This window comes from Carlito syrichta, unplaced genomic scaffold, assembly GCF_000164805.1.
Source record: "Carlito syrichta isolate Samal-C Ts95f unplaced genomic scaffold, Tarsius_syrichta-2.0.1 Scaffold301952, whole genome shotgun sequence".
Classification (NCBI taxonomy): Eukaryota; Metazoa; Chordata; class Mammalia; order Primates; family Tarsiidae; genus Carlito; species Carlito syrichta.
Window position 1 is genome coordinate 397,065 of NW_007246048.1, and position 25,083 is coordinate 422,147.

The 25,083-nt window shown below is 50.1% G+C and overlaps 1 protein-coding gene across 1 annotated transcript in view; it reads left to right on the top strand.

Moving 5' to 3' along the window:
• The window catches only part of HTT (huntingtin), a 158,195-nt gene extending 136,299 nt beyond the window's left edge, over nt 1–21,896 (top strand). The window contains exons 53-67 of the mRNA XM_021711235.1: nt 779–905; nt 3,015–3,115; nt 4,008–4,162; nt 4,618–4,757; nt 6,498–6,580; nt 8,635–8,765; nt 8,900–9,029; nt 11,275–11,430; nt 14,500–14,690; nt 16,672–16,786; nt 16,938–17,151; nt 17,583–17,688; nt 19,716–19,878; nt 20,063–20,223; nt 21,116–21,896. Coding sequence (XP_021566910.1) covers nt 779–905; nt 3,015–3,115; nt 4,008–4,162; nt 4,618–4,757; nt 6,498–6,580; nt 8,635–8,765; nt 8,900–9,029; nt 11,275–11,430; nt 14,500–14,690; nt 16,672–16,786; nt 16,938–17,151; nt 17,583–17,688; nt 19,716–19,878; nt 20,063–20,223; nt 21,116–21,329 — 2,187 coding nt within the window. The 3' untranslated portion in view covers nt 21,330–21,896. The remainder of the gene's footprint in view (nt 1–778; nt 906–3,014; nt 3,116–4,007; nt 4,163–4,617; nt 4,758–6,497; nt 6,581–8,634; nt 8,766–8,899; nt 9,030–11,274; nt 11,431–14,499; nt 14,691–16,671; nt 16,787–16,937; nt 17,152–17,582; nt 17,689–19,715; nt 19,879–20,062; nt 20,224–21,115) is intronic.
• The last annotated feature ends 3,187 nt before the right edge of the window (nt 21,897–25,083 follow it).

Consider the following 25,083-nt stretch of genomic DNA (forward strand, 5'->3'; position numbering starts at 1 on the left):
TGATTCTGAAAGGCAGTTATGACAGCACTTCAGAGCCTTCTCTGGTTGTGCACCAGAGGGTTTTGTGGGAATGTAACAGCTCCTGTGGTGAGGTGAGAGGTTTGCTGACTGTTGTCATAGGGGCTATGGGAACTGTGAGTGAGGCTCTCGGCCTGGAGTTCTGTTGAGTCCTCTGTCACCTCGCTGGAGGACTGTCAGCAGAGCTAGCAGGACAATCAGTGGATCCTGCTCCTGGAATAGCATTGGGTCTGCCTCAGTATCCTTCTGTGCACGGTGTTTGAGCATTTCGTAGACAGAACCAGACTTTGTAAAGGAATGGGCAGTGTGGTTCTTTCTCTTGCCTGCTTGACAATAAACATTTTTGCATGAGACCGAACCCTGTTTAGCTCTTGCCTTTGTTTTCATATGCCATCTGTGGTCTGTGGGCGAGGGGTCCTGTCTAGAACTCCTGCCTGACTCTCTCAGCATCTCTCATGAAGAACCTAACGCAGCCAGGGAAAGGTGGTGGGCCAGGTTCAGGGAGTGGGAGGGCAGAGCAGGTACAGAAGGTGCGCTTGACGGAGAAGGAGGTTCTCGGGCGAAGGCGCTGTAGCCATTTTCCAGGAAGGGACTGTGCTGGCTCCTGGAAGGCTGTGGGAGGCATGAGGAGGCAGCTGCTCTGAGAGAGGCCTGGCGGAAAGAGATGGATTTCGTGGCTTCCTCAGTGTGGTTGTCCTGGCTCAGATGGTAAGATTATTACTTTTCATTTACTTTTTCATTTCATTTCATTTTCATTCAGGTTTGGAAACTTGGATGGTCACCCAAGCTGGGAGGGGAATTTGGCACGGTGTTCCCGGAGATCCCCGTGGAGTTCCTCCAGGAAAAGGAGGTCTTCAAGGAGTTCATCTACCGTATCAACACCCTAGGTACTCTCACGCCCACCTTCATGGTCACTAGACATTGTCAGATATCTACCATGAGGAAAGCCCAAGTTTCAGTACTGGGGTCTCTTCATTTGATTCTAAAAGAGATTTAGAGCAGGATAATGATATAGACCTATGTAAATACATATTGCAGCGCATACAAAAATCCTTATTACACTGAGAAATTAGATCCAAGTTCCTGTGTAAGTGTGAGTTTAATCCTGGGTTTTTATAGGCTTGTTTGAAGCCAGGGGAGATACATGTATAGTTGCTAACATGAAGTCAAATTCTGTCTTAATATTTTTTACCTAAGCTAAACAGTAGTAGTGATTAACTTACAATTTTTTCTCGTGTCCACTAGTGTGTCTCACTGGTGCCATTTTCTCATGTGTGGAGCAAGCAGACTGGGGCAGATAGTAGGAGGTTTCTTGGAACTCACTTTCCCTTGGAGCCAGGCTGATAGTGTTGGGAGGGAATAGGCTTGTGCTCAGATAGCCAGGCTCTGCCGCAAACTCTTTTAGCTGTGGGGCAGCCCATTCTAACCTCTTGGATCCTCAGTTTTGTCATTCCTAACTGTGAAGGGATCACGCCAACTTTATAGAATTGCTGTAGATTTAGAAATTAAAAAGAGATAGACCTAGCACGATAGGACCTCAGTAAATAGTAGCATTAGTAGTTTTCTTATCAGAATTTGGTCCTTGCCTCTAAGGAACAGATAAGCTGCCCCTTTTTGCCTCCGTTTTGTGGCTGGATATGTGATCTGGTGAGGTTGTCATCAGTGAATTCCCAGTGGCTGTGCCTCACTGTGCTGTTTTCTGGAAGGTTCTCTCAGGCACCCTGACTCTGCCATTGGGTCTACCCTTCAGTCCCCCGGGCTTCTGTAGGTTTTGTGTTTCTTTTTCTTTCAGAAGATTCTGGCAGCAGACACCTTATTTCCTCTACTTTCCCCTTTAGTCGACAAGACTGTTGAGTACCCTGTCCAAGATGAAATCTGAGCAGAAATCTAAAGCCAACTCCCTCAAGGAGCTTTTCTTCTTTTCTCACCTTGAAGATGGCTATCAGGCAGCCTCCTGGTCTTTCCCCTTGCCTAATACTAGCTACTTTTCTTATTTAACTGTCCCCATCCTTGAATTTCCAATAATTGTCTTGGGACTTGGATGAACCAAGACAGTTCTGCAATTGTGTCCTGATATTTAATTTTGCTCTTGCTCAATTTTTTCTTCTCTTCCTTATGTACATTGTCATATCTGCTTGTATCTATATCTGTCTTTGTCTAAATTAGTCTCTTTTCTCTTTCTTTCTACATTTGGTTTACCAGAGAGACCCTGACATCTAATGTTCTCATTTTCCCATCCTCAGCATCCCATCCTGTCACTCTGGCCTTATGCATGGGTGGTATTGCTGCCACCTCAATGGGTTGTAATGGGGACATTAAGCGCAGGCCCCAGGAGCACCTGTTCATTGAATATCACTTGAATGTAGCTCGTTGATGATGCTACTTGAGAAGAAGGGGGTCTATTAGATGTGCTTTTACTGAACATTTGTTCCTAGCTAGGTACATTCTTTTTTGATCTATTCTCCTAGACAGGGTCAGATAAAACATTGCTTTGACTTTTTAATTTTTAGCAGCTTTATCAAGGTAGAATTCACTCACTCAAAAGTGGACAGCTTGGAAGCCCTTAGTTTTATTCACAGAGTTGTGCAGCCGGCAACGCAGACTGGAGGCTGGACTTTAGGAAAGACTTTCAGTTCATCAGGCAAGTGGGGTAGAAGTGGCTCTGGCCCCCTTCAGAAGTTGTCTTTGTGAGTATCCTGTGTCTGCACAGCTGGGGGTCAGCCAGGCTGCCTGGGCTGAACTCAGCCTGTCTGCCTGCCTGTCATATGGCTCAAAGTATGACTGGCTTCCATGTGCTTCAGTTTTCTTGTTGATAAAATGGAGAGAATCAGATACGTCACATCATGGAACTGCTGTGAGGACTAAATGGGTGACCATGTGTGGTGTCTCTGGCGCTGTGCCTGTTCCAGAGATAGCACTGTGTTGGTGTAGTGGCAGTGCTCTCTCACAAACTTGAAAAGGGGTGAAACTATCTAACGTAACACTTGCATTTCTAGGGTGGACTAGTCGCACCCAGTTTGAAGAAACTTGGGCCACCCTTCTTGGCGTCCTGGTGACTCAGCCCCTTGTGATGGAGCAAGAGGAGAGCCCACCAGAAGTAAGGCCGTGTGATTGACTATGTTGCCTGGCACATGGGCAGTTATGGCAGCTCATAGACTCATAGGTGGTGGGCAAAAGGAAAGCAGAAAGCTGATGTTGCTTGTCTTACTTTTAGAGGAGTAGCCAGATTGGGCTTACCTGATGTCCAAGATCAGGGCAGCTCCCCATAGGACTTGGGTCTGGATGACTGGTGACTGGAAGTTAATATCAGTAAGATTGTGCCCTTTCTTGAAAATGTCTTTGAGTTATGTTTATTTACCAATATTCATAGAAATGTGGGTTAAATTAAAATGAAAGACACTTTACAAAGGCCGTGTGTAGTACATGGTTTCACTTTTTAATGTTTTGCAAAGATCTTAGGCTTCTTGAAGTGTTAAAGTACATGATGTTAACATATTCATAACAACTGTGCTCTGGTGAAGCAAAGCCTGAGGTGTGGAAAATCAAGGGTTGCGAGTCCTTGATTCTCATAGAAAGTATGATGTGAACAGCAGAAATGACAATTCAAAGGATAGATGTCACAAATCACCAAGATTGTCATTAAATTGATCTCTGAGGCTAACAGATTGTCATATGCAATTCTTCTAAAATTAATGAGGAAACTTAAGGATAAGTTCTTAAAAAGTAATTTATATTTGGAGTTTTGTGCCCATAGGAGTCCTTGCTTTGAAAAGCAGACATTTTCCATCAAATTTATTTCAAGGCCTAGGTGTGCAGAGGTGCTCCCTGTACTCAGGTGAACTGAGGCTGACAAAAGTCCCTTCGTAGCACTCAGGTCTCTTCTTCCTGCCTGCTAGACCATGTAGCCTGGAGTTCTGCGTGCAAATCGAGGCAGAATTGGTTGTTGCGTCTTGCTGCTTGTGTTGTTGATGTGTGGGTTGTCCTTACAGGAAGACACGGAAAGGACCCAAATCAATGTCCTGGCCGTGCAGGCCATCACCTCCCTGGTGCTCAGCGCAATGACCGTGCCTGTGGCTGGCAACCCAGCCGTGAGCTGCTTGGAGCAGCAGCCCCGCAACAAGCCTCTGAAAGCTCTCGACACCAGGTTTGCCTGAGTTCCTGTGTGTATCCAAGGCACAGCCAGTGCTAGGGACAGTGAGGGCCCTTCTCAGATGACCAGCAGCTTCACCCAGGCCCTTTGTTGCTAGAATTGAGAGCAAGCATACTGGGCGTGTGGCCTTGCATAGGAGGTACAAACCCAGAGGTGATCTCCTGCCAGTGATGGCTGAAGATGTGACATGAACTGATGGGGGTAGGGGAGGGGATGGTCATGAGTGTTGGGGGCAGACTCTAGCAGAGCAATAGAGAGCCAGCTCATAGACATCAAAGGGTTCATGTAGAGAAACTCACTTGTAAAGTAAGTTTTTGTATTGTGCCAGGTTCCTTTAGGCAAAGCAGAGGGAAAGTTCCAGTGTTTTCACTTGTAAGATTTTGAAGGAAGCAAAATATCATCCCTTTGTTCTGAAGCAAAATATTGTTTGCCTTTGTTCTGAATTTTAGGTTTGGGAGGAAGTTGAGCGTCATCAGAGGGATTGTAGAGCAGGAGATTCAAGCAATGGTTTCAAAGAGAGACAATGTTGCCACCCATCATTCGTACCAGGCATGGGATCCTGTCCCTTCCCTGTCTCCAGCTACTACAGGTACCTGGGGGGAATGGAGGTTGTTGTACTTGGACTAGAAGGAGAACGTGGCTGGCATGTTTGCCACACTGGTGACACAGGAAGGCCCGAGTGTGGCTTGAGTTGGAGGCTGTGGTGCTAAACGCTGCCCTCATTCGTAGTCAGGAGTCTCTTTCAGGACAAGGGAGACTTTACAGCCTCGAGGAAATAAAATCTAGAGATGAACTAGAAGCATCGTCTCTTGCCAGTCAAGTTGTAGGAAGCAAAAGAGACCTGAGGCTGAAAGACTGGCAGCCCGCACGAGATTTAAAAGCCAAATTAGTCACTCATGTTAAAAAAATAACAGAGTTCATCTAAACAGTCTGAATCTCAACTTCTTCTTCTTCTTTTTTTTTTTTTTTTTTTTTTGAGTTGGCATCTCACTCCATTTGCCCAGGCTGGAGTGCAGCTCACAGCCACTCCAGAGTCGACCTGCTGGGCTCCGGTGATCCTTCTGCCTCAACCTTCCAAGTAGCCAGAACTACAGGCACACACTACCATGCCTGGCTAATTTTTTGATTTATTGTAGAGACAAAGTCTCACCATGTTACCCAGCCTGGTCTCAAACCCATGAGCTCAGGCAATCCTCTCTCCTTTGCCTCCCAAGGTACTGGGATTACAGGCTTGAGCCACTGCGCCTGGCTTTGAATCTCAACTTCTTAGAAGAAGTATGATACAGCAGGAACATACCTGCCTTCTCTTAACAGCCCTGTGGGACTGGGGCACACCTGGGCCTGAAATTGTGAGGGTGTCCACTGCCCACCCCTTTTCCTTCCCTGGGCCCTGTGTACTGTGCTGTCAGTTGCCCACACTCCATCCGGGCCTTCAGGTTGGGAACCTGTCCTATGACAGGCACTGGTGTTTGTCACCCTGGATTAAAAGAAGGGAATTTTGTGGTGTGTTTTTTAAAAATGCACTTTTTTTGGTTGAACAAATAGTACCTTAGCAGAGAGTTTTTGATGTTCTCTAGTTTTTTAGGAGTTTAAGCACCTTAAGGGCTTTACTTGGAAAAGTTTCTATATGGAATTGCAGTATGTTATACATCCCCCAAACTTTTATTAGAGCATTGAAATAAATCCAGCTCTGTGAACTTGGAGGGCTATGAATCCAGCCCTCAAAGAACTTATGGGCCACTAGGATGGTTGAGAAGTGGCCTGTCATAGAGGCAGAAGACGGGGCATGAGGGTGGTGCAGACAGCTGACTCCTGGAGCTCCGAGGGGAGCAAGTGCTTCCAGGGAAGGGGGATGGGGAGGCCCCTTGGGAGAGAGCAGATTGGTACTGAGTCTGGTGGGGGGTTGACTAGGGGCATTCAGCTGGGGACTGGTACTCAGGAATTACAAGGGTGTCCAGCAGAAGGAAGCGAGGAGGGCCGGGACATGAAAGAGGGTGTGAGGGAGGCATCCTGCGCCGTCGTCTGCTGGGTGTGCCTGAACAGCCCGTGCACCAAGGCAGGATTTCCAAAAGGGATGGTGGGCTGGGTCCCCAGAGACTTGCCTGTTGCAGAGAGAGCATGAGAGTCATTTGCCCACGGACCCTGCCGGCCTAACAAGTTACAAAATGACAGAGAAAAACCATCTGTAACACCCGCAGGGCTTTCACCCTCTGGGCTGTCCTGCCAGGGGCAAGCCCCTCAGGGATGAGCACCTGCTGGGCTGGTACTGGATGGGCCTGCACACTCGCAGGTGTGTGCAGAGCAGTGCTCACCATGTTGTTCTCCACAGGCGCCCTCATCAGCCATGAGAAGCTGCTGCTGCAGATCAACCCCGAGCGAGAGCTAGGGAACATGAGCTACAAGCTTGGCCAGGTCAGTCTCGCAGCTCCTGCCCTAGCCTTGGCCTCTGTCCTCAGACTCTGGCTCCTTAAAACATCCCGGAGAAAATTTAAATGCATTTTTTAAATGAAAGTAAATTTTGTTTTTGTTTTTATTTATATTCTTTATTCCAGAAAGGTTTTAAAATATTGACGTGTATAATAATAGAGATGTGTATGAAAGACAGTGAGAGGGTCTGAGTTAGACTTAGGTAAGACCCAGGAGACACTAAAAGACAGGGGGGTGAGGACATAGAGCACAGTCAGCTGAGATGCTCAGGTTGAAGTGGACACCCTACAAAGGACCCCACCCTGATGACTACAGGTTTGACCAGACACCAGTTCAGAGGGTAGAGCCGTGGCATTGCTTTGTGTGTGCAAATGGATAGCTCTACCACTTCCTGGGTGGGTCAAGTTGATCTGAGCTTCAATTTCCTAATGGGATAAATAGGGGCATCGTGCACACAGTGGCACATGCCATGGAGCTGCAGAGGAGAGCTGGACTGAGCTGGCCACCTGCTTTGCCTTCCTCTCATAGTGCTGCTCGTTCATTTATAAAGCAATTGTGTAGGACAGTTCTTGCTTTAGCTTTTGTTTCAGAAGAAAGTGATCAGAACAGCATTTGCAAGCACTTGTTCTTGGTATTTCCTCTTCTGAGCTCTGACCCGTAGCCCTAGCAGCAGAGCCCTCAGGACATCACGCTGCCCCCCTGTCCCCTGCTCTGTGCCTACACGGCATCCTTCTGGTCCCTTTCTGTGCTGGCTTCAATGGGCAGGAAGCAGGGAGCTGCTTCACCAGCTTGTGTTTTTCTAGACTTTGTCGGAGAAGAAGCCACAAATTCTTTTGTTCTTTCACCTTTGTAGAGATGTTTCTGCCTCAAGATAAATGAAAGTGAACATTAGGATGTGCTATATGTTTTGTGGAAGTGTGTTTCTGAAGGGCTGACTGTGAATGAGAGGCCTGGGGTTCACTGGGTGAGCAAGGCTTTGTTCTGAAATCCACTGATACTGGTCTGTGCTCCTGCTGTTTCTCTCTGGCTATGTTGCATTTGCCTATTTCTTTCAGTGTTTCATGCCTACCCGTCCACAAACCTGTCCACAAACCAGATGTAGTGGGATTACACTGAGGCTGAGACAATTCCACCCCTGCCCCATCTGGGATATTCAGCCCCTGAATGCCACTGAACTGAGCCACTACTCGCTTTTGGGGAAGGGGTGGGAGTAGGGATGGGGGCTGGGTGTGGGGAGTGCAGGGGCCACTAATTTTCTGCTTGAGAATTGTTTTTGCAGACTCAGTCTGCTGCTTTCCCACTGCCCACTAACTGCAGGGTGCCTGATCGAAGGGAGAAATGGCTATTGGTGCTGAGAGTGGGAGTCAGGGCTAGTGTCACTGATGACACATGGCCCATGACCGCTGTGTCACTGTGGACACTAGTGTCACTGTGGACACATGGCCCATGACCGCTGTGCTACGTGTTTCAGGATTCCCAGAAAACCAGGCGGAAGGGAGGACACATGAGGTGTGCTGAGAGTGCAGTAGCTGTCTGATCTGGGGTGTGAGTTACAGAAGTATGAGGGTACTCTGGCTCACCCTGAGCTGGGCACCCTCCAAAGGGATGGGGTAATTGCCTCTACCAGCCACCGTCTCTCTCTCTCTCTCTCTCTCTCTCTCTCTCTCTTGCTGGGTCCCTCATCCTTCCCACTCCACCATCTCCAGAATCAGTGCATCACCTTTTACATTCTAGGGGGTTTTTGTAAACAAGTAATTCAGACAAATAGGGTTTAACACTTTCCTTTCCCCTTCTCAGCTGCGTCTGGGACTGACCACCCTTCTTTCAGGTCTTTAGCCTGAGGTTGGAGCTTTCCAACAGCAAACTAGCCCCCTGCCCACCTGCTCCATGGGCTCCTCTGTTCGTAACCTGGTGGGTCTGCGCAGCCCCTGGCTGGTCTGATGGTGGGTGTGCTTAGTTCCGGGCTCCAACTGCACCTGCACACAAGGAGCTTGGTACTTTTGCCCAAGCATCGAACCAGTGTCCTGTTTCTTTGGCAGGTGTCTATACACTCTGTGTGGCTGGGGAACAACATCACACCCCTAAGGGAAGAAGAGTGGGATGAGGAGGAGGAGGAGGAGGCTGACACGCCCGCACCTTCATCACCGCCCACATCTCCAATCAACTCCAGGTTTTTCATTGGCCTTTTCGTTTCTTATAGAAATTTGAGATATCACTTAAGTTGTTCGATTTGTTGAGAGCATATCTTGAAATGAATCTCTCACCTTGTGTGTGGGGAAAGTACCCATCTCGAATATTTTATAGGAAACACCGGGCTGGAGTTGACATCCACTCCTGTTCGCAGTTTTTGCTGGAGTTGTATAGTCGCTGGATCCTGCCGTCTAGTTCAGCTAGGAGGACCCCTGTCATTCTCGTCAGCGAAGTTGTTCGATCTGTAAGTTTGCCTTCTCCCATCTTCCTCTCACATACATGTGCCTCCGCACACCACAGACACATACCTTTCACTCAGATGCATCCGCCACACAAATATATACCACGCATATGCATGCCACACCCCACATACACACATAGTACACATATATGCACATCCCACATGTACCACAGACACATACCACTCATAGGTGCACACATCACATACATGCCACACATATCACACACATGCATACCACACACAGACATATACCACACACAGATGCATATATCACACACATACACACCACAGACATACGTATCCCTTATATACGTACTACATGCAACACAGCCATACACCATACACACAAACACACCACACACACCACTCACACATACACACAACATATATACACACAACATACAGGCATATATCATGCACATACATACATACCACACATACCATTTACACACACCACTCACACACAGACACACACACCTCATGGATACATACTGTACACACAGGCACACATCACACACATGCCTGCCATGTATATGCATGCCACACTACAGCTGCATCTGGGACTGACCGTGGTGTACGCATTCGTGTGTGGGGTGTATATCCACATACCATAGATATACACCCCACACACGAATGCGTACACCATGCACATATATATTGCATATGCAGATGCATAAATCACATCTATCCATACCACACATAGTACACAGAGAGACACACACCACTCATACATACATACATAGACATATATCATACACACATAACACCACATACATATGTACTACAGACACACATCACACACACAGATGCAGACATCACACATATGCATACCACACATACTGCATACAGACACACACCATTCAGCACAGGTGCCAACATTGTGCACATACATACCACACACAGACACATACCACTCATACATACATACCATATACACCACAGACACATACCATTTGGGCATACATATCACACACAAACACACACACAGAGAGGCATATCATATACATGCATACCATGGACACATACCACTCATACATACATGCCACACACACATACCACACACAGCATTCAGACACATACATCACACACATACATAGCACAAGTATGTGGTAGCACATTTGTCACATCGTCTCAGAGACCTGAAGGCTCGCTTCCCTTATCTGCTCGTTTCCTCAGGTCCTATAGCACACAGCCACCTTCACAGGCCTCACTTCTGAGAGGCACCATTTAGAGCAGCCGCTCCAGACTAGCCCAGGTCCTTTCCATTCTCCAGTTAGTGAGGACCCCAGAGAGCATCTGTTTCTTTGGGTTATATCTGTCAGATCTAAGGGACTGGAAAGAAAAACCAAGAAGTTTGAAAAGTAGTTACTAAGCCATTTGAAAATAATAATGATAGCAGTTTTTAAAACTAGTGAGAATGTCTTTATTTTATATTTTCACAAATCTCTTTAGTATCTGGTTTATTAGAAAACAACTAGATTCTCATACCATTTGCATTCAGTCTGTTCAGATTGTGTTACCTCTAGAATATTCCACTGTACCCTCAGGAAAGAATGAGGGTAAAATAGTAAATTAAGTCTTAGTGTTATTATGGGAATAGATTTGATCTTGTGAGCACCATGCAAGGGTCTCAGGTACCCTGGGTGTCCTTGGACCCCTTTGAGGACTGCAATTTAGTTAATTCCCTGACTGCTGCCTGTGGCCTTCAAGGAAGGGCAGCCCGAGCCTACCAATACACTCCTAGAGAGCAGGGGCTCGTATCTGTTTGAGATCTGTTTTTAGGTGTGAATGTGAAGACCTGAGTGCTAGAGAGAGGAGTGCTTGGAGATGAAGAAGATAGGTGGCAAAGCATTTACTTCTGAAACAAATAATAGCCCATCTCTATCTTTTTATGAATTTTGAGGGCCTGTTCCCACACTGTAGGAAGGACCTGGTATTTTCCACGGATGAGCATTCCCACACGGGTGGTTAACTACAACTCCAGCTCATCCTCCGTCTGGTATATGCCAAGGCATTTGTAGCAAGATACTCGCTGAGCGATTTTTCTTCATGATATGTGTTTATCCTATATTTTTGGTTTCCAGGTTCTGTTGATTTATTTTCCCAGTCAGGTCTCCTGTGAATTCCCATATTCTGTTCTCTCTTGGATCTTAGAACATGCCTTGCCGCCAGCAGCATTTTGAATTCTGTTACTTATATTCTAATAGCATAATTCTCCTCTTTCTATCCTAATGTTTTGTATCTCTAGCTTCTAGTGGTCTCAGACTTATTCACTGAACGCAACCAATTTGAGATGATGTATTTGACGCTGACAGAACTGCGGAGGGTGCACCCTTCAGAAGACGAGATTCTTATTCAGTACTTGGTGCCTGCTACCTGTAAGGCGGCTGCTGTCCTTGGGATGGTGAGTGAGTGGTGGTACAGAAGCTGCCTTGCTGAAACAGTACAGGCACATTCTGCCTTTGGACCTAGTGGCCAGGTATGCTGGGTGTAACCACGCCCTTTGAAGGCCCATCCTGAACTGAACTTCTGTGGCACACGTGCGCTACAGCACCAGTCAGCTACTGTCAGTGCCATCCACAGGCCACTGTGATACGTGTCATGGTCACTGAGCCATGGTTTGGGACTCTGTACTCCTTGGTTTGTTATGGCACTGGAGGATCCCATCCCCACAGGACCACAGGCGTGTGATGGTGCTGGGACAGCATAGATGGTGGAAACACAGCTGGCTTCTCCACAGCATGCCCTGTGGCCTGCCAGGCCCACACTCCTTCTCAGATGTGATGCAGGCTGCCCTGCACTTCTTGGACTGCACAGCTTCCCTCCGGGGGTCCATTTTGTCACAATGACCCTGCATTAATTAACCTACCTAAAGTCTGGATCTGTGGTCTCTTCTTAACATGACAATTGTCTTAGTCTGTTTGGGCTGCTATAACAAGGTACCTTATTCTGGGTAATTTATAAACTGCAGAAATTTATTTGTTACAGTCTGGAGGCTGGCAGTTCAACATTAAGGCACACTTGGTGTCTGGTGAGGGCTGCTCTCTGCTTCATAGATGATGCCTTCTTGATATCTCATATGGCAGAAGGAGTGAACAAGCTCGCTCCGGCCTCTCTTTTAAGGCTACTAATCCCACCTTCATGACCTGACACCATCACACTGGGGATTAGGTATAAACATATGAATTTTGGGGGGGAGACACAGCATTCAGACCACCACAAGGGTTTGTTCTTTTGAGTTCCTCTTTTAGTTTTTTGAGCTTTGTTCTTTTGAGTTCCACCTTATTCTGCTTCTAATGTCTTAGGATTCAGCTTGGCACAGCATGGCACCCACATTCCATGCACTTGTCACCATGTGGTAGTTGCTAAACATACATCGGGTACACACAGGAAACAATTCCTGGTGACTCCGAGGTCTGTGAGAGCTTATTGAAGGGTAGCAGCACTGCCCTTAGGACTAACAAAACTGATGCCCGTTGCTCTTTGTCATGTGACGCTAGCCAAATAAATCCATTTTTTGACAGCAGTGGAAATTCTTTTCTTCCACAAAGCTGCCATGTGTCAGGCATTTGGGGTCCATGGCAAGAGTGGTGTTGCGGGACCCACCAAGGCCTGCCCTTTGCTCCACATGCAGTCCGTAGGTCCTAAACACTGTTGTGATGCTGATGATGGCATTTGCATCACTGCAGGCACTGGTGTTTGCTGAACTCTTCCTCCTGCATCCCCACCTGACAAAGGCAGCCTGAGGAGGCTGAGGTCCAAGGTTATCTGGTTTGTCCAGGTCACATAAGATGTGGAAGTACCCATGTCTGTAACCTGGAGCCTGACTCCCTCCCTCTTTCTGACTGCTCCCCGTACACTGTCCTCACCAAGCCAGAGTGCTAGAGTAGTAGGTATCTGCCCTCGTGGGCCACCCATGCGGCCTAGTGCCACGCTGGTGACTTAGAAGCCATCCAGGGAGTGGAAACAATGAGCACATTGGTTTTTCTTGTGTGAACACATCTCTTCAAAGTGAACACCCTCTGGGTATTGCAGAGATGATGTCAAAACAGCTCAATGCATAAAGCGTCCTTTTTCTTTGTGGGGAGTTCCAGCTGTTGGCTTAACTTGGATTATAATTGAGTTTTTGTGCTCAGGCTCAGATCCCCCTAGGCAAATGTCATGCTGTTAGTAAATCAAGTGAGGAATAATAATGTTTAAAACAGATCCTACGGCAGGGTGAAACATGGACACTGATTCCCAGTTTAGTGTGCATAAGCGCCTTTCCTTGAAGATAGTCTATGTCTGTGAAGGTTTTTGGCATGTTGTGCGTTGGCACACACAGTGTCATTCCAAAGCATACCATTTCTTTTCACACATTTGCTCACAGTTGTGAAATCTGTAATCCTCACCTGCAGGTCCTGGCGTTGGACTTTCAGAAGTGGGACATGGAGGTGTGGCTAGAGCCATCTTGAGAGAGGTGCCTCTAGTGTCATGGGTGAGGCAGGGACAGCATAGGGTGAGGTGGTCACGAGAAGGAAATGATCATCCCAGAACTTCTTCCCCCTTCAGTCCCCCTTCTATGGGTGGGAGCAGCTTCCATTTCTCCTGATCTTTTCACCTGTGGAGAGGTTACTTATTCCAAGAGCCACATCTCATTCCACAAAAGCAGGAGACCTCCTGGCCATCCAACCCTCATGGGAACTCTGCACCCCCATGGTCTTAGACTGAAAGAGGAGGACATTATTTCCTGAAGCCTGTTTTCTGTGAAGTTCTCTCCACTGTTAAAGAGCGAATTGGAAGTGAAGAGCATGGTGCTAGTGTTTAGATCTAATCTTAACTCCCTTATATTTAGAATACTAAGTGAAATTGATGCTATTTTGGCCCAAGTTTGTATAGACTGGTATCAGGGGTCCTCAAGACCACCACCAGGTTTCTGCAATATAGACTCACAGCTATGATTTACAATGAAAGTACACAAAGCAAAGTCAGCAGAGGGAAAAGACACAGGTAAAGTCAGAGGAGACCATACTTGAGCTTCTAGAATCTTCTCCCAGTGGGATTGCACAGGATGTGCTTAATTCCTCCCAACAACAAGCAATGGCAACACACGTGGAGTGTTGACTACCTGGAAGGGTTTTTACTGGGGCTGGTCACACAGGCACCTTCTGCCTGGCTCATACCAAAACTGTAGACTCCCAGAAGGAAGCAGGTGTTCAGCATAGACCTTGTTGCTTACAAACAGCTGAGGAACGGAGAGACTCTCTTGGCAGTGGTGACAGGTGCCCTCTTAATATCAAGTTCCCAGAGGCCAACCAGGGGCTAAACCTTGCACACAGGCCTCTCTGAAGACATGATCTCAGGCCTGCTGTGTGAGTCTCTTCTAAATGCGAGACTTCCACCATAGCATGGGGCAGCCCTCTTGGCTGTGGGGAGGTGGGCCACCAGGCTGGGAGCTGCTGTTGCTCACAGCAGCCTTCATATGTGTGCCTAGGACAAGGCCGTAGCGGAGCCGGTCAGCCGCCTCCTGGAGAGCACTCTCAGAAGCAGCCATCTGCCTAGCAGGATTGGAGCCCTGCATGGCGTGCTCTACGTGCTGGAGTGTGACCTGCTGGATGACACCGCCAAGCAGCTTATCCCGGTCATCAGCGACTATCTCCTTTCTAACCTCAAAGGAATTGCCCAGTGAGTGGGAACCCAGCCTGGGTGGGGTGGGGCCTTAGAATGGCTGTGAAGAGAGCCATGTCACACCTGTCTAAAGACATACCAGGCCCCTAGCCAGACAGCATGCAGATGGCAGTCGGGGGGCCCAGGCAGGTGTTTGTGGGGCCCAGGCAGCCTCTACCCTGGCTGAGGTCAGTGAAGTGCAAGGACACAGGTGTATGCCAAGGCTTTCTCTGGTACCCCCAAGATGGAGCTCCAGCCAATGCTTCGTCTCTTGTACTTGGCATGCACTTCCATGCATCTCTTTCTGACTCCTACTCATGAGGCTGGCAACACATGCTATCTGCCCTGATCCCTGTTCTTGTTCCCTGACTCGGTCTCCTCCCTGCAGTTCCCCCAAGGCACCCCAGCCTGTGTCCCCCAACACATCCCTCTTGCTTCCACTCTGATCCTGACCTCACCTTTCCTGAAAGTAGCTGCGTGTGCACTGATGTGTTCCTGGTGAAGCAGAGCTGGTGTTAGAGCCCCTTGGAAAGTCAGATACGCTCTTCATAGCTGTGTCTGTGTCTTGTTTTGGGGAGGAGTGGGACGACCCTGTGACATACTGCCCACCTCCACTCTCCCAAAGCCATGGAGGGATAAAGCTGAGATGGGCAGCCTTTCTGGTTTGCAGGCTCCTGCCCACAGGAGCTGCCTTTAGAGGACAGGTAGTGTTTCATCAGGCACTGAGACAAGGGTGTCAAGGGCAAGAATTAGGACTAGAACTGAGAAGAGGACTGAGAAAAGCCTGTGCTCTCTTTGGATAACCATACAGGAGACAGGCAAAGTTAGGTGGAAGGTCTGGAGTAAGGGGGGAAAGTCTCAGGAGTCCTGGCTGGCGCAGTTCAGACAGGAGGGAGGTGAGAAGGCACATGTCAGTGGCCATCAGGCAGGATTTGGGATGTGCTGGGGCAGGGAGGGCAGCTCACTGGAGCTGCTGACCTTATGCAGACCAGAGTGGCATGGGCCTGTGGGGAACCCTTCATGTTTGTCATCTTCACCGGACAGGGAGCACTCTGGGAGCAGGTTGGGCATACAGCTAGTGATGTCTCTGCATCCCCAAAGCCTGGCATGGCACCAGATTACATGGGACACAGACCTGCAAACTGGACACATGCATTAGTGTAGCAATGTGCTCTCAGAGGCAGGCCCAGATCAGGCCATACCAAGGCAGTGGCCCTGGCAGTGCTGATTTGCAGGCTGCTCTGTGGCTCTTAGTGCTGTGGGTGCAGGAGACTCAGGAGAGGAAAGTTGGGACAGCCCAGGGGATACGTTTGAAATGCAAGGAGTTTGCGGTATCCAGGTAGAGACAGTGAGCAAAGCTGGCTTCAGTACTACAGGCAGAGGGGCACGTGTCACACACCTCAGAGGTAGAGATGGGACTGCACAGTGACCAGTGTGAGTGTCACTGCGTGCATCTCTGTGGGTGGACGGGGCATCATGTGGACTTCTTTGTCCACAGTGGCCATTCGTCCAGTCACAGGCTGGCAGGTCCCTGCTGCTGTGGGAAGGCAGGCACTGACAGGAGAGCACACAAATCAGCCTCACCAGTGATGTGTGCCACAAAGGAAAAGCACAGGGTATACTGAGTTAGTAGAAGGGATGCAGCCTGGAGTGAGGGAATCTGCAGGCTGCCCTGAGGAGTGGATAGAGGTGTGTGCGGTGGCCAGTGTGGAGTGGAGCAGGGCTGGCTGAGAGGGCTATGTAAGCTGCCTAGAGGCAAGTGGGGTGTGGGGGAGGTGGACAACCATGGCCATCTTGGAGGGTGGTCAGGAAGAGGCTGACGAGTTAAGTCGGGCCATGGAGGCTGGAAGGAGCCATACACTGTGGGCACTCACAGGAGCCGGTCTGGTCTGCAGGCTTGCACTCTCAGACAGAGGCTGGGCACGCTGCGAAGCCGTCTCCAGTGCATGGGAGTAGCCCCGGTGTGTGGCTAAGCTTGGCTGTCGTCTCTCATTTTCAGCTGTGTGAACATTCACAGCCAGCAGCACGTGCTGGTAATGTGTGCCACCGCGTTTTACCTGATTGAGAACTATCCTCTGGATGTAGGGCCAGAATTCTCAGCATCAATAATACAGGTGGGTGGGCCCTGACTGTCTTCCTCTGGATACAGGAAGTGGGCTTCCATGTCCTTGTCCCTGTGGGTCAGTTTTGGTCTTGGGGAGGAAGTGTGAGTGCCCTGAAAACACACAGTGGGTCCTGGACCTGGAAGACTTCCTTCTTGTCCAGATGTGTGGGGTGATGCTGTCCGGAAGCGAGGAGTCCACCCCTTCCATCATCTACCACTGCACCCTCAGAGGCCTGGAGCGCCTCCTACTCTCTGAGCAGCTCTCCCGGCTGGATGCAGAGTCTCTGGTCAAGCTCAGCGTGGACAGAGTGAACGTGCACAGCCCACATCGAGCCATGGCGGCCCTGGGCCTGATGCTTACCTGCATGTACACAGGTGAGCAGACAGTAGGGCCAGGGACTCACCCAGCTGCAGGTGCCCAGCAAGTGCAGCCCAGTTTCTCTTCAGGGAAGACAAAAACACTGTAGCTCAAGGAACGTAGACTCAGTTGCCCTTTGATATGCCACCTTTGCTGTTGCCCTAAGTCAGCCCCATCACCTTGTAAGAAAGGTTCTAGAGCCTAAGACAGGAGTACCTGGTTGGGGTCATGTCTCTGCACAGGGATTAGAGCCATGCCTCTGGCCACTTATCCCACGTAGCTGAGCCACAGGGACCTAGACTGGGTCCTGGGCTAGCCAGTAACTCACATCACCTGCTTTCAGATTGTCTCCAGGGACTTGGTCAACTCCTGCATGCAAAGCACTGTCTGCAGAGCCTGTTGAGTTTTACAAATTATGCAACCTTTATATTGAACACCTTTGTTTCAGGAAAGGAGAAAATCAGTCCTGGTAGAAGCTCCGACCCTAATCCTGTAGCCCCAGACAGCGAGTCAGTGATTGTGGCTATGGAGCGGGTATCTGTACTTTTCGATAGGTAAGAGATGGAGCCCACCTTAGCCATGAACTACCCTGGAACTTTGGTCCCCTCATGCTGTGCTATTGCCCTGCTAGTGTTTCTTGACCACACCCTGCTGCAGCTGGCTTGGCTCGGGGCTTTCTGGGCAGTGTGCCATCCTTGGACCTTCAAGCTCAGGTGTGGTGTTGACCAACTGCAGGGTTGTCCCAGTGCCTGCCCTTCTCTCCCAAAGGCTGCGGGAACAGTACCTGGCAGTTTAGCATGTGGCCCGGGGCAGGAATGATGGGCCTTTGGGAGACTGGGCGAGGAGCTTGGTCAGTAAGGATATGTCCGTTTAGCCAGTCGAAGCAGAGTCCAGCCCTGATTTTCAAGGGCCATGGGAGGGAGTGAATGGCATCTATGAGTGATATGAGGAACAGTGTTGGGATGAGTAAAGGTTAAAATAAACATGAGAATCTGGGAGAGCCCATGTGATGGGTGGCTTAACCTTCCAGCCTCCCCACCTGTGTACCTTTGTTCAGAATTGGTTTCACTTGCCTCCTCTGGAAAATAGGTTATGGGGCTTCATTGGTCTTTTTCTTGAGGACAAGGCCCTTGTTTTGCTCTCAGGTCTCTCAATCCCAGCAGTGTGCTGGATCTGAGGCCTTATTGCATTGCCTGACCTGATCTCTGACCAGATTGGCCAGTGAGAAGCAGTAGACTTTTCCCAAGAGCAGGTGCTGATGGCCTTTGGCTGTGTCTACTTTTTGGCCAGTGGAGGTGTCCTGGACCAGTGAGCATGTACTGGTCGGTTTCCATGCTGATTTTAAAGTGAGCCTCTGCAGTCATTCTTCAGTTCACACATACCTCCATGTGTGAGAACCACCATGGTCCAGTCATAGGCAGGTGCCATGACTGAGTCCCCGCCTTGACAAGTTTATGGTTCAGTGCTGAGGACATAAATGCCCCAGTGAGCACAGGGCAAGCATTCAGTTCGACCAATCCCGAGATACCACAGGGAGGCATGGGGTAGGCTGGAGGTGATTGCCCTTTGTGGAGGTGTCTTCCAGAGCAACAGCTACAGCCAGTCACTGGCCTGTGGGCGGGTGGAGCCAGGCACACCTCAGACAAACACAGTTTAGTTCCTGGGCCACTTCCAGTGCTTCTCAGTTACACATGGCTGTCGTGTGTGCCCTCATAGGAGAGGAGGTGACACTGTCTTTCAGCATCAAAAAGAATACTGCTTGGCTGGGCTCAGTGGCTCAACCTATAATCCCAGCACTGTGGGAGGCTAAGACAAGTGGATTGCCTGAGCCCGCAGGTTCGAGACCAGCTCGGGCAACTTGGCGAGACCTCATCTCTACAATAAATCAAAAATTAGCCGAATGTGGTAGCGTGTGCCTGTAGTTCCGGCTACTTGGAAGGCTGAGGCGGAAGGATCTCCGGAACCCAGCAGGTCGACACTGGGGTGGCCGTGAGTATGCCACGGCACTCCAGCCTGGGCAACAGAGTGAGACTCCAACAACAACAAAAAAGAATACTGCTCAAGGGACAAGTCTTAGGATTTATTGATGGAAGAAGCAGTGGGAGCATGGATGGGGTCCAGGTCTCCTAGGAAAAAAATCCTGATTGACAACAGTGCTGCAGAGGGTTAGAGCACATTATGTGGAAACGTTTGTAGAGCATTTTGATGTGGAAAAAACAAAAACATAATGAGGACAGGCCTTTTTGTTTGACTTTAAAGACCTCTTCTATAATGTCCCCACCCCAACCATTTCTGCTTATTCCTTTACATGGTTTGGACTGTTGACCCCACAGAGTGTGGGACTCCTAAGCCTGCGCTGAGCAGCATGGCACCAGCGAGGTGGATAAAGGAAGAGCTGTGGTTTTGCCTTTTTTCTCCCAAAATTTGTACTCTGATTGCCCCACTTGGAAAGTCCCTGAAGATCAAGGGTACCTCATAGGCCTGGTTCCACATCAGCATTTTGCCTAATACTGGAGCACAGGGAAGGCTGGAGGAGCTGTGGGAGCCAGGGCAAGGCTCTGACCCATGTCCCTCCTCCCAGGATCAGAAAGGGGTTTCCCTGTGAAGCCAGAGTGGTGGCAAGGATCCTGCCTCAGTTTCTAGATGACTTCTTTCCACCCCAGGACGTCATGAACAAAGTCATCGGAGAGTTTCTGTCCAACCAGCAGCCGTACCCCCAGTTCATGGCCACTGTGGTGTATAAGGTGAGGGTGTCCGCATGTGAGGCAGGGATGGAGTGGGAGATCTGGAGAAGTCAAGCCCAGACTTCCCAGCAGGTTCACCAAGAGGGCTCAGCTCCTCCCATTATTGCAGCAGCGGCTCCTCACCCCAGGTGACTTCCCTCACCCATCTCCCATCCCTGACGCTCAGATGCCTGCTTCTTCCCAGGTGTTCCAGACTCTTCACAGCACCGGGCAGTCATCTATGGTCCGGGACTGGGTCATGCTCTCCCTCTCCAACTTCACTCAGAGGACCCCAGTCGCCATGGCTACATGGAGCCTCTCCTGCTTCTTTGTCAGCGCTTCCACCAGCCCGTGGGTTGCAGCCATGTATCCTCCGTGGGGCTTTGGCACTGGGTTGGGCTTTCTTACCTCCAATCCCTGCACATCCTTCTGTTGACATCTAGGTTCATGTTTCGCGTTCAAGGTTTTGAAATTTAACCTTTGCAGGAACCCCATGGTGTCGAGGTAATGTTGGCCCTAACTCCAAGGCTTGGAGTAAAAATGTTGACAGGGACACAGAAAGCAGAATGTTCAGACATTTGTTAACCAGCGCTGCCCAGAAGGGCTGGTGTGTGGCAGGGGTGGCGGGCTGAGGGCAGCAAGGAGGCAGCGGTGGTCTCTCTGGGTGTCCCGTCAACTTGTGTGCATTGTGTGGTGGGTTTCGCCCCATGCTGCTTCTCATTAACTTTTGTCATTGTGCCTCATTTGTCCCCTGGGGGAAAGGCTTAAATAAAGACCTAGTTCCCACCCCTAAAATGCTGGCAACCAGAAGTTCCCCTTTAGACAGCCTTTCCTCAACACCACAAGAGCTTCTAAGCAGCACAATTGTCCTGGCGCTGACAGCACGGCTTCACCCCGCATTCCTGACGGGGCAAGGGCAGGCAGGGCTGCAGCTCTTCCCTTGCCGCATGCCAGAGCAGAGCTAAAGGGAGCATGGCCACCAGCGCTGTACAGGAACCAGGTCAGGTAAGTGCTGCTGAGCAAGCACCCTGCCTGCGGGGCTCCCACTTCCTTGGCCAGCGCTGTCTGGCACACCTCTGCCCTGCAGGCTTCCAACTGGTGGCAGTTGTTGTAGTCACTAGGCTGCCTCTCTGGTGCTCTGGTCACTCGGGAACCTCTCTGGGCCTGTTGGGAGGCCATATGAGGAAAGGAGCACCTAGGCAAAGGCAGGGAGATGCATCCCCTCACTTACCAGCCTTCTCCTTAACTCCTCCGTCAGCCTTCCACATGTCATCAGCAGGATGGGCAAGCTGGAGCAGGTGGACGTGAACCTTTTCTGCCTGGTCGCCACGGACTTTTACAGACACCAGATAGAGGAGGAGCTCGACCGCAGGGCCTTCCAGTCTGTGTTTGAGGTGGTCGCTGCTCCAGGGAGCCCATACCACCGTTTACTGACTTGTTTGCGAAACATCCACAAGATCACCACTTGCTGAGCACCATGGTGGGAGAGGCCATGAGGCAGCAGTGGCTAGAACCTCCAGGAGCCTGCGCCATGCACCCTGCCTCTGCCAGGCTGGCTTGGTCACGGCAGGCTTCTGCTCATGCCGCGGGCGGCCAGGCGGTTTGCGTGTCTTTGCCACGTGGCACAAGTGCTCTTTGGGGCGATGTGACCAGGAATGTCTCCAACTTTATGGGGTTGAGCCTGCAGCTGTGTCGCTGGCCCTCAGGCTGCAGTCGGTAGCCAGCCAGTGACTAGGCACTGGTCTTTTCTCCTAATACTCACCTGCTTTTGTGGCCAGGTTGCATCTGGGCCAGAAGTCCTCACTCCTGCAGGCTGGGCGTGAGCCCCTCTGCTGTCCCGCAGGTAGAAGGTGCCACCAGCAGGCTTTGGAAGCACTGCCCTGTGTCCCCAGCAGAGTATGTGGACCATGCCCACATGCTGTGGTGTGTGCTGGCCAGCGGCTGCGGCGCCAGGCACCCAGCACCATTCTCTCTCTCTCTGTTTTCTTCTCAGGATTTAAAATTTAATTATATCAGTAAAGAGATTAATTTTAACGTAACTCTTTCTATACCCGTGTAAAGTATGTGAACTGTAAGGCCTGTGCTGCATGCGACAGTGTTCATGGAAGTGGACAGGGGCCCCTCTGGCCACTGCTCCCTCTCTTGTAACCACTCCCCTAACCTTCTGGCACCTGTGGACACATCCCCATTTTTATGCATTCACATGTGACTAGAATGTAGAGAGGTGTTCGTGTGCAGGAGTCAACAGCTGGGCTCTCCACGCCCCCAAGGTCTGAGGAGAGCCTGCCACCATCCTGGGGGGACATGCTCATCCGCAGCCCCCTCCCCGCCTCGGGCACAAACGACAGCCTACATTCTCTGCCCACCAGGGAGGGTTGGCAGCATCCCTGTCACTTAGCTGTCACCTGGCTGTAAACAGCCTCCATGGTGTCCAGAGATGTTGGCCCTGACATCCTCCAGCTCCAGGTCAGAGCTGGCTGGGCCAGGGTCTGCCTCAAGGGCCAGTGTTGGGATCTGCCACCCATAGATTTGTGCCTGGCTGGACCCAACCTGACACTCTCATTCCAGGATGAGGATGTCACTGAGTTATTTTGTCTGAGCCCCTCTTGGTGTCTTGGTGGCCATTAGTGACAGAACCCAGCAGCCCTTCTGCCTCAGTTCCAGCTCATGTCATGCATGGGGCCTCCTTTCAGTCAGGAGAGTGCAGATCTGTGCCCAGGGAAGCCCCAGGGATGGGGCAAAAATGAAAGAAGAGAGAAGGGATGGGGACTGGTCAGCCCACAGCCTGGAGACAGCTCCATGGCCCTGCCAGAGCCACCACTTTTACCCACAGGCCCAGTTCTCTGGACCAGCTTCCTGTTTCCAGACCCAGAGTAGCCACATCATGAAAATGAGGTTGAACCTAGGACTGCAAGGCCCCTGACTTAGGAGCTGGATTTGGGAGCTCTGCTTGCCTTCTGGCCGTGAGATGGGCAGCTCCTTCCTCAGCCTCCAAAGGCAAATCTGGCTGGGTCGGTGACTGTCATGTGGGTCGGTTTGGTCACAACTATCAATGTTTTGGGTATTTTAACATGGTAAGTGGAGATAATTTTGGAACTATTGTCCGGAGTCTGCAGGTGCTGCTTTGAGACCCCCAAACTTCCGTCTCCCTCTTCTGAACGGCAGTTGGAGGGCACCTGGAATGCCGGGTTGCCTGCTGCCTGAACACATGAGTGGGGCCCACGGGTAGCCCCTCCTCAGAGCAGCCTCTGAGAAGCCCATTGAGGCTTTTCCCACCAGCTCCCAGTAGAGGCCTTCCCCAGCTGGGATTGGCTCGTCCTGTGTGGGGACAGTGCAAATGGTAGAAATGAATCTGATTTTTGAGGAGGACCTTAAGGGAAGCTACTGAGTTTAAATGAAAAGTGAGAAAGTCACCATTCTCCCTTCCTGGTTTGGGGCTCCTGTTTTTCACCCTATCTTTTCCCCTAGAGAGCCTGCTGGAATGTTTGTGAACGATAGGAAAGTTCTCAGAACTGTTGCTGCTGCCATACCCCGCCCCCCCAGGTTATTTCAACAGCTCTGAGATGGAAGTACCACAGGCCGGATGTTATTCCTGGTTAGATGTTTACACTTGTAAGAAATAACACTGTGAATGTAAAATTTGGAGCCATTCTTCTTAGAAATTGTATCGCTGGGCTCAGCATAGTGTTTAATTGGCCTGCTTTTGTTTACGATGTGATCTAAACCAGTCCTTAACAAGGGGCTTGGAACCCCAAAGACCTGCCTGAGTGCCCCAGAGGTGAATATGAGCTCATAAGTAGCATTATTTCACGCACGCATAGGTATAGATGTGTGTGCATATATACGTCTCTATGCTTTTATATTCACACACACACACACGTCTCACTACAGATATGCAAGGCCTCTAAGAGTGCCCATGTCGGTTCTTCCCAGAAGTTGACTTTCTCTAGTCCTGCCGCATGAAGCCAGCTGTGTGACGCAAACATCTTAGAGTGGGACTCAATAAGAGTAGGGATCGTTCATTGTTCATTAAAATCCCACTGGAGAAAGTAGTCTTCCTTACCAACTCCCTGCAAACGGGATTAAGACTTAATTAAGTTCCTAAAAATCTATGGCAAGTACCAATCGTATTATCAATCCAAACTTTGTTGAAAATGTTAAGGTTGTCAAGGTATTGTGTGTGTGTGTTTGTGTGTGTGTGATGGGGGGATTATTGTTTTCCTGCTGGTGATATCAGGAAAGGTTTTGATGAAACCAGGGTAGAATTGTTTGGTATGCACTGAAGTGTGTGTCTTTTCCCAAAACGTGCCTCCTTCCTCTGCTGGCCCTGCTGGGTGTGTGTAGGTGACTTTTCCAACTGCCAAGTGCCCTTTATTATCATCCTGTCTCATTTTTGCCAGGATGTGTGTCCTTTCAGGAGGAAAGGGTGAAGCTGAAACTCCTCCAGACACCCAGAAGTTAGTGTCAGAGAAGGCCCTGTCCCCCAAAGGACATTCCCACCACCACCTTCACTGACAGGGTGGTTCAGAGCCCTCAGCCTGCACACAGCCGTTCATTGTGAATCTGAACCAAGCCCTGCTGTCAAGCTCGGGGAACAGACCTTAAACACAGCAATAACTCGGCTCACAGCCGTTTGGCAGACAGGATCCCCTAGTCCCCTTGCAGGGCCAGAGTGAGCTTGGTTCTGGGTGTCTGGGGAGTGGAATTAGTTTCCTCTTGCTGCCTGTGAGCATCCTTCCTGGCAAGTTCCCTCACTGGGGGCTTGTCTCTCCTCCTCCTGTGGTGAGTGCCCTGACTATAGCTGCTGGCCAGAGCGGACTCAAAGTTGAATCTGGTGGAGTGACGTGGGAATGAGGAGAAAGAAGACCCTGAGAACTGCCGGGGCTCAGTGGAGAGCTTGGCGTGGCTCAGGCAAGAAGACATTCCTGGCCAGGCCTGGCCCTGCTGGAAGGAAGGACCCAACCAGAGCTGTGGGACAGCTGAGGGCAACCTGGAAGCTTCAGGGGCCACTCTTGCCCAGTGTGCCTGTCATGCTTTAATGCAGTCAAAGGATTCCCCTCCCCTCAATTGTTTCCTACGGTCTCCCACTGCAACCTGGGTGTGCGTGCAGCCTCAGGGGACCGTGGCTGACATGGACCTGCCTACCGAGGTGGGGCCTCTTGTGCAGGTCTCCCTGCTGTGTGCTGTGGTCAGATGGCCAGAGTGCCATCGTCTGAGCTTGAACCC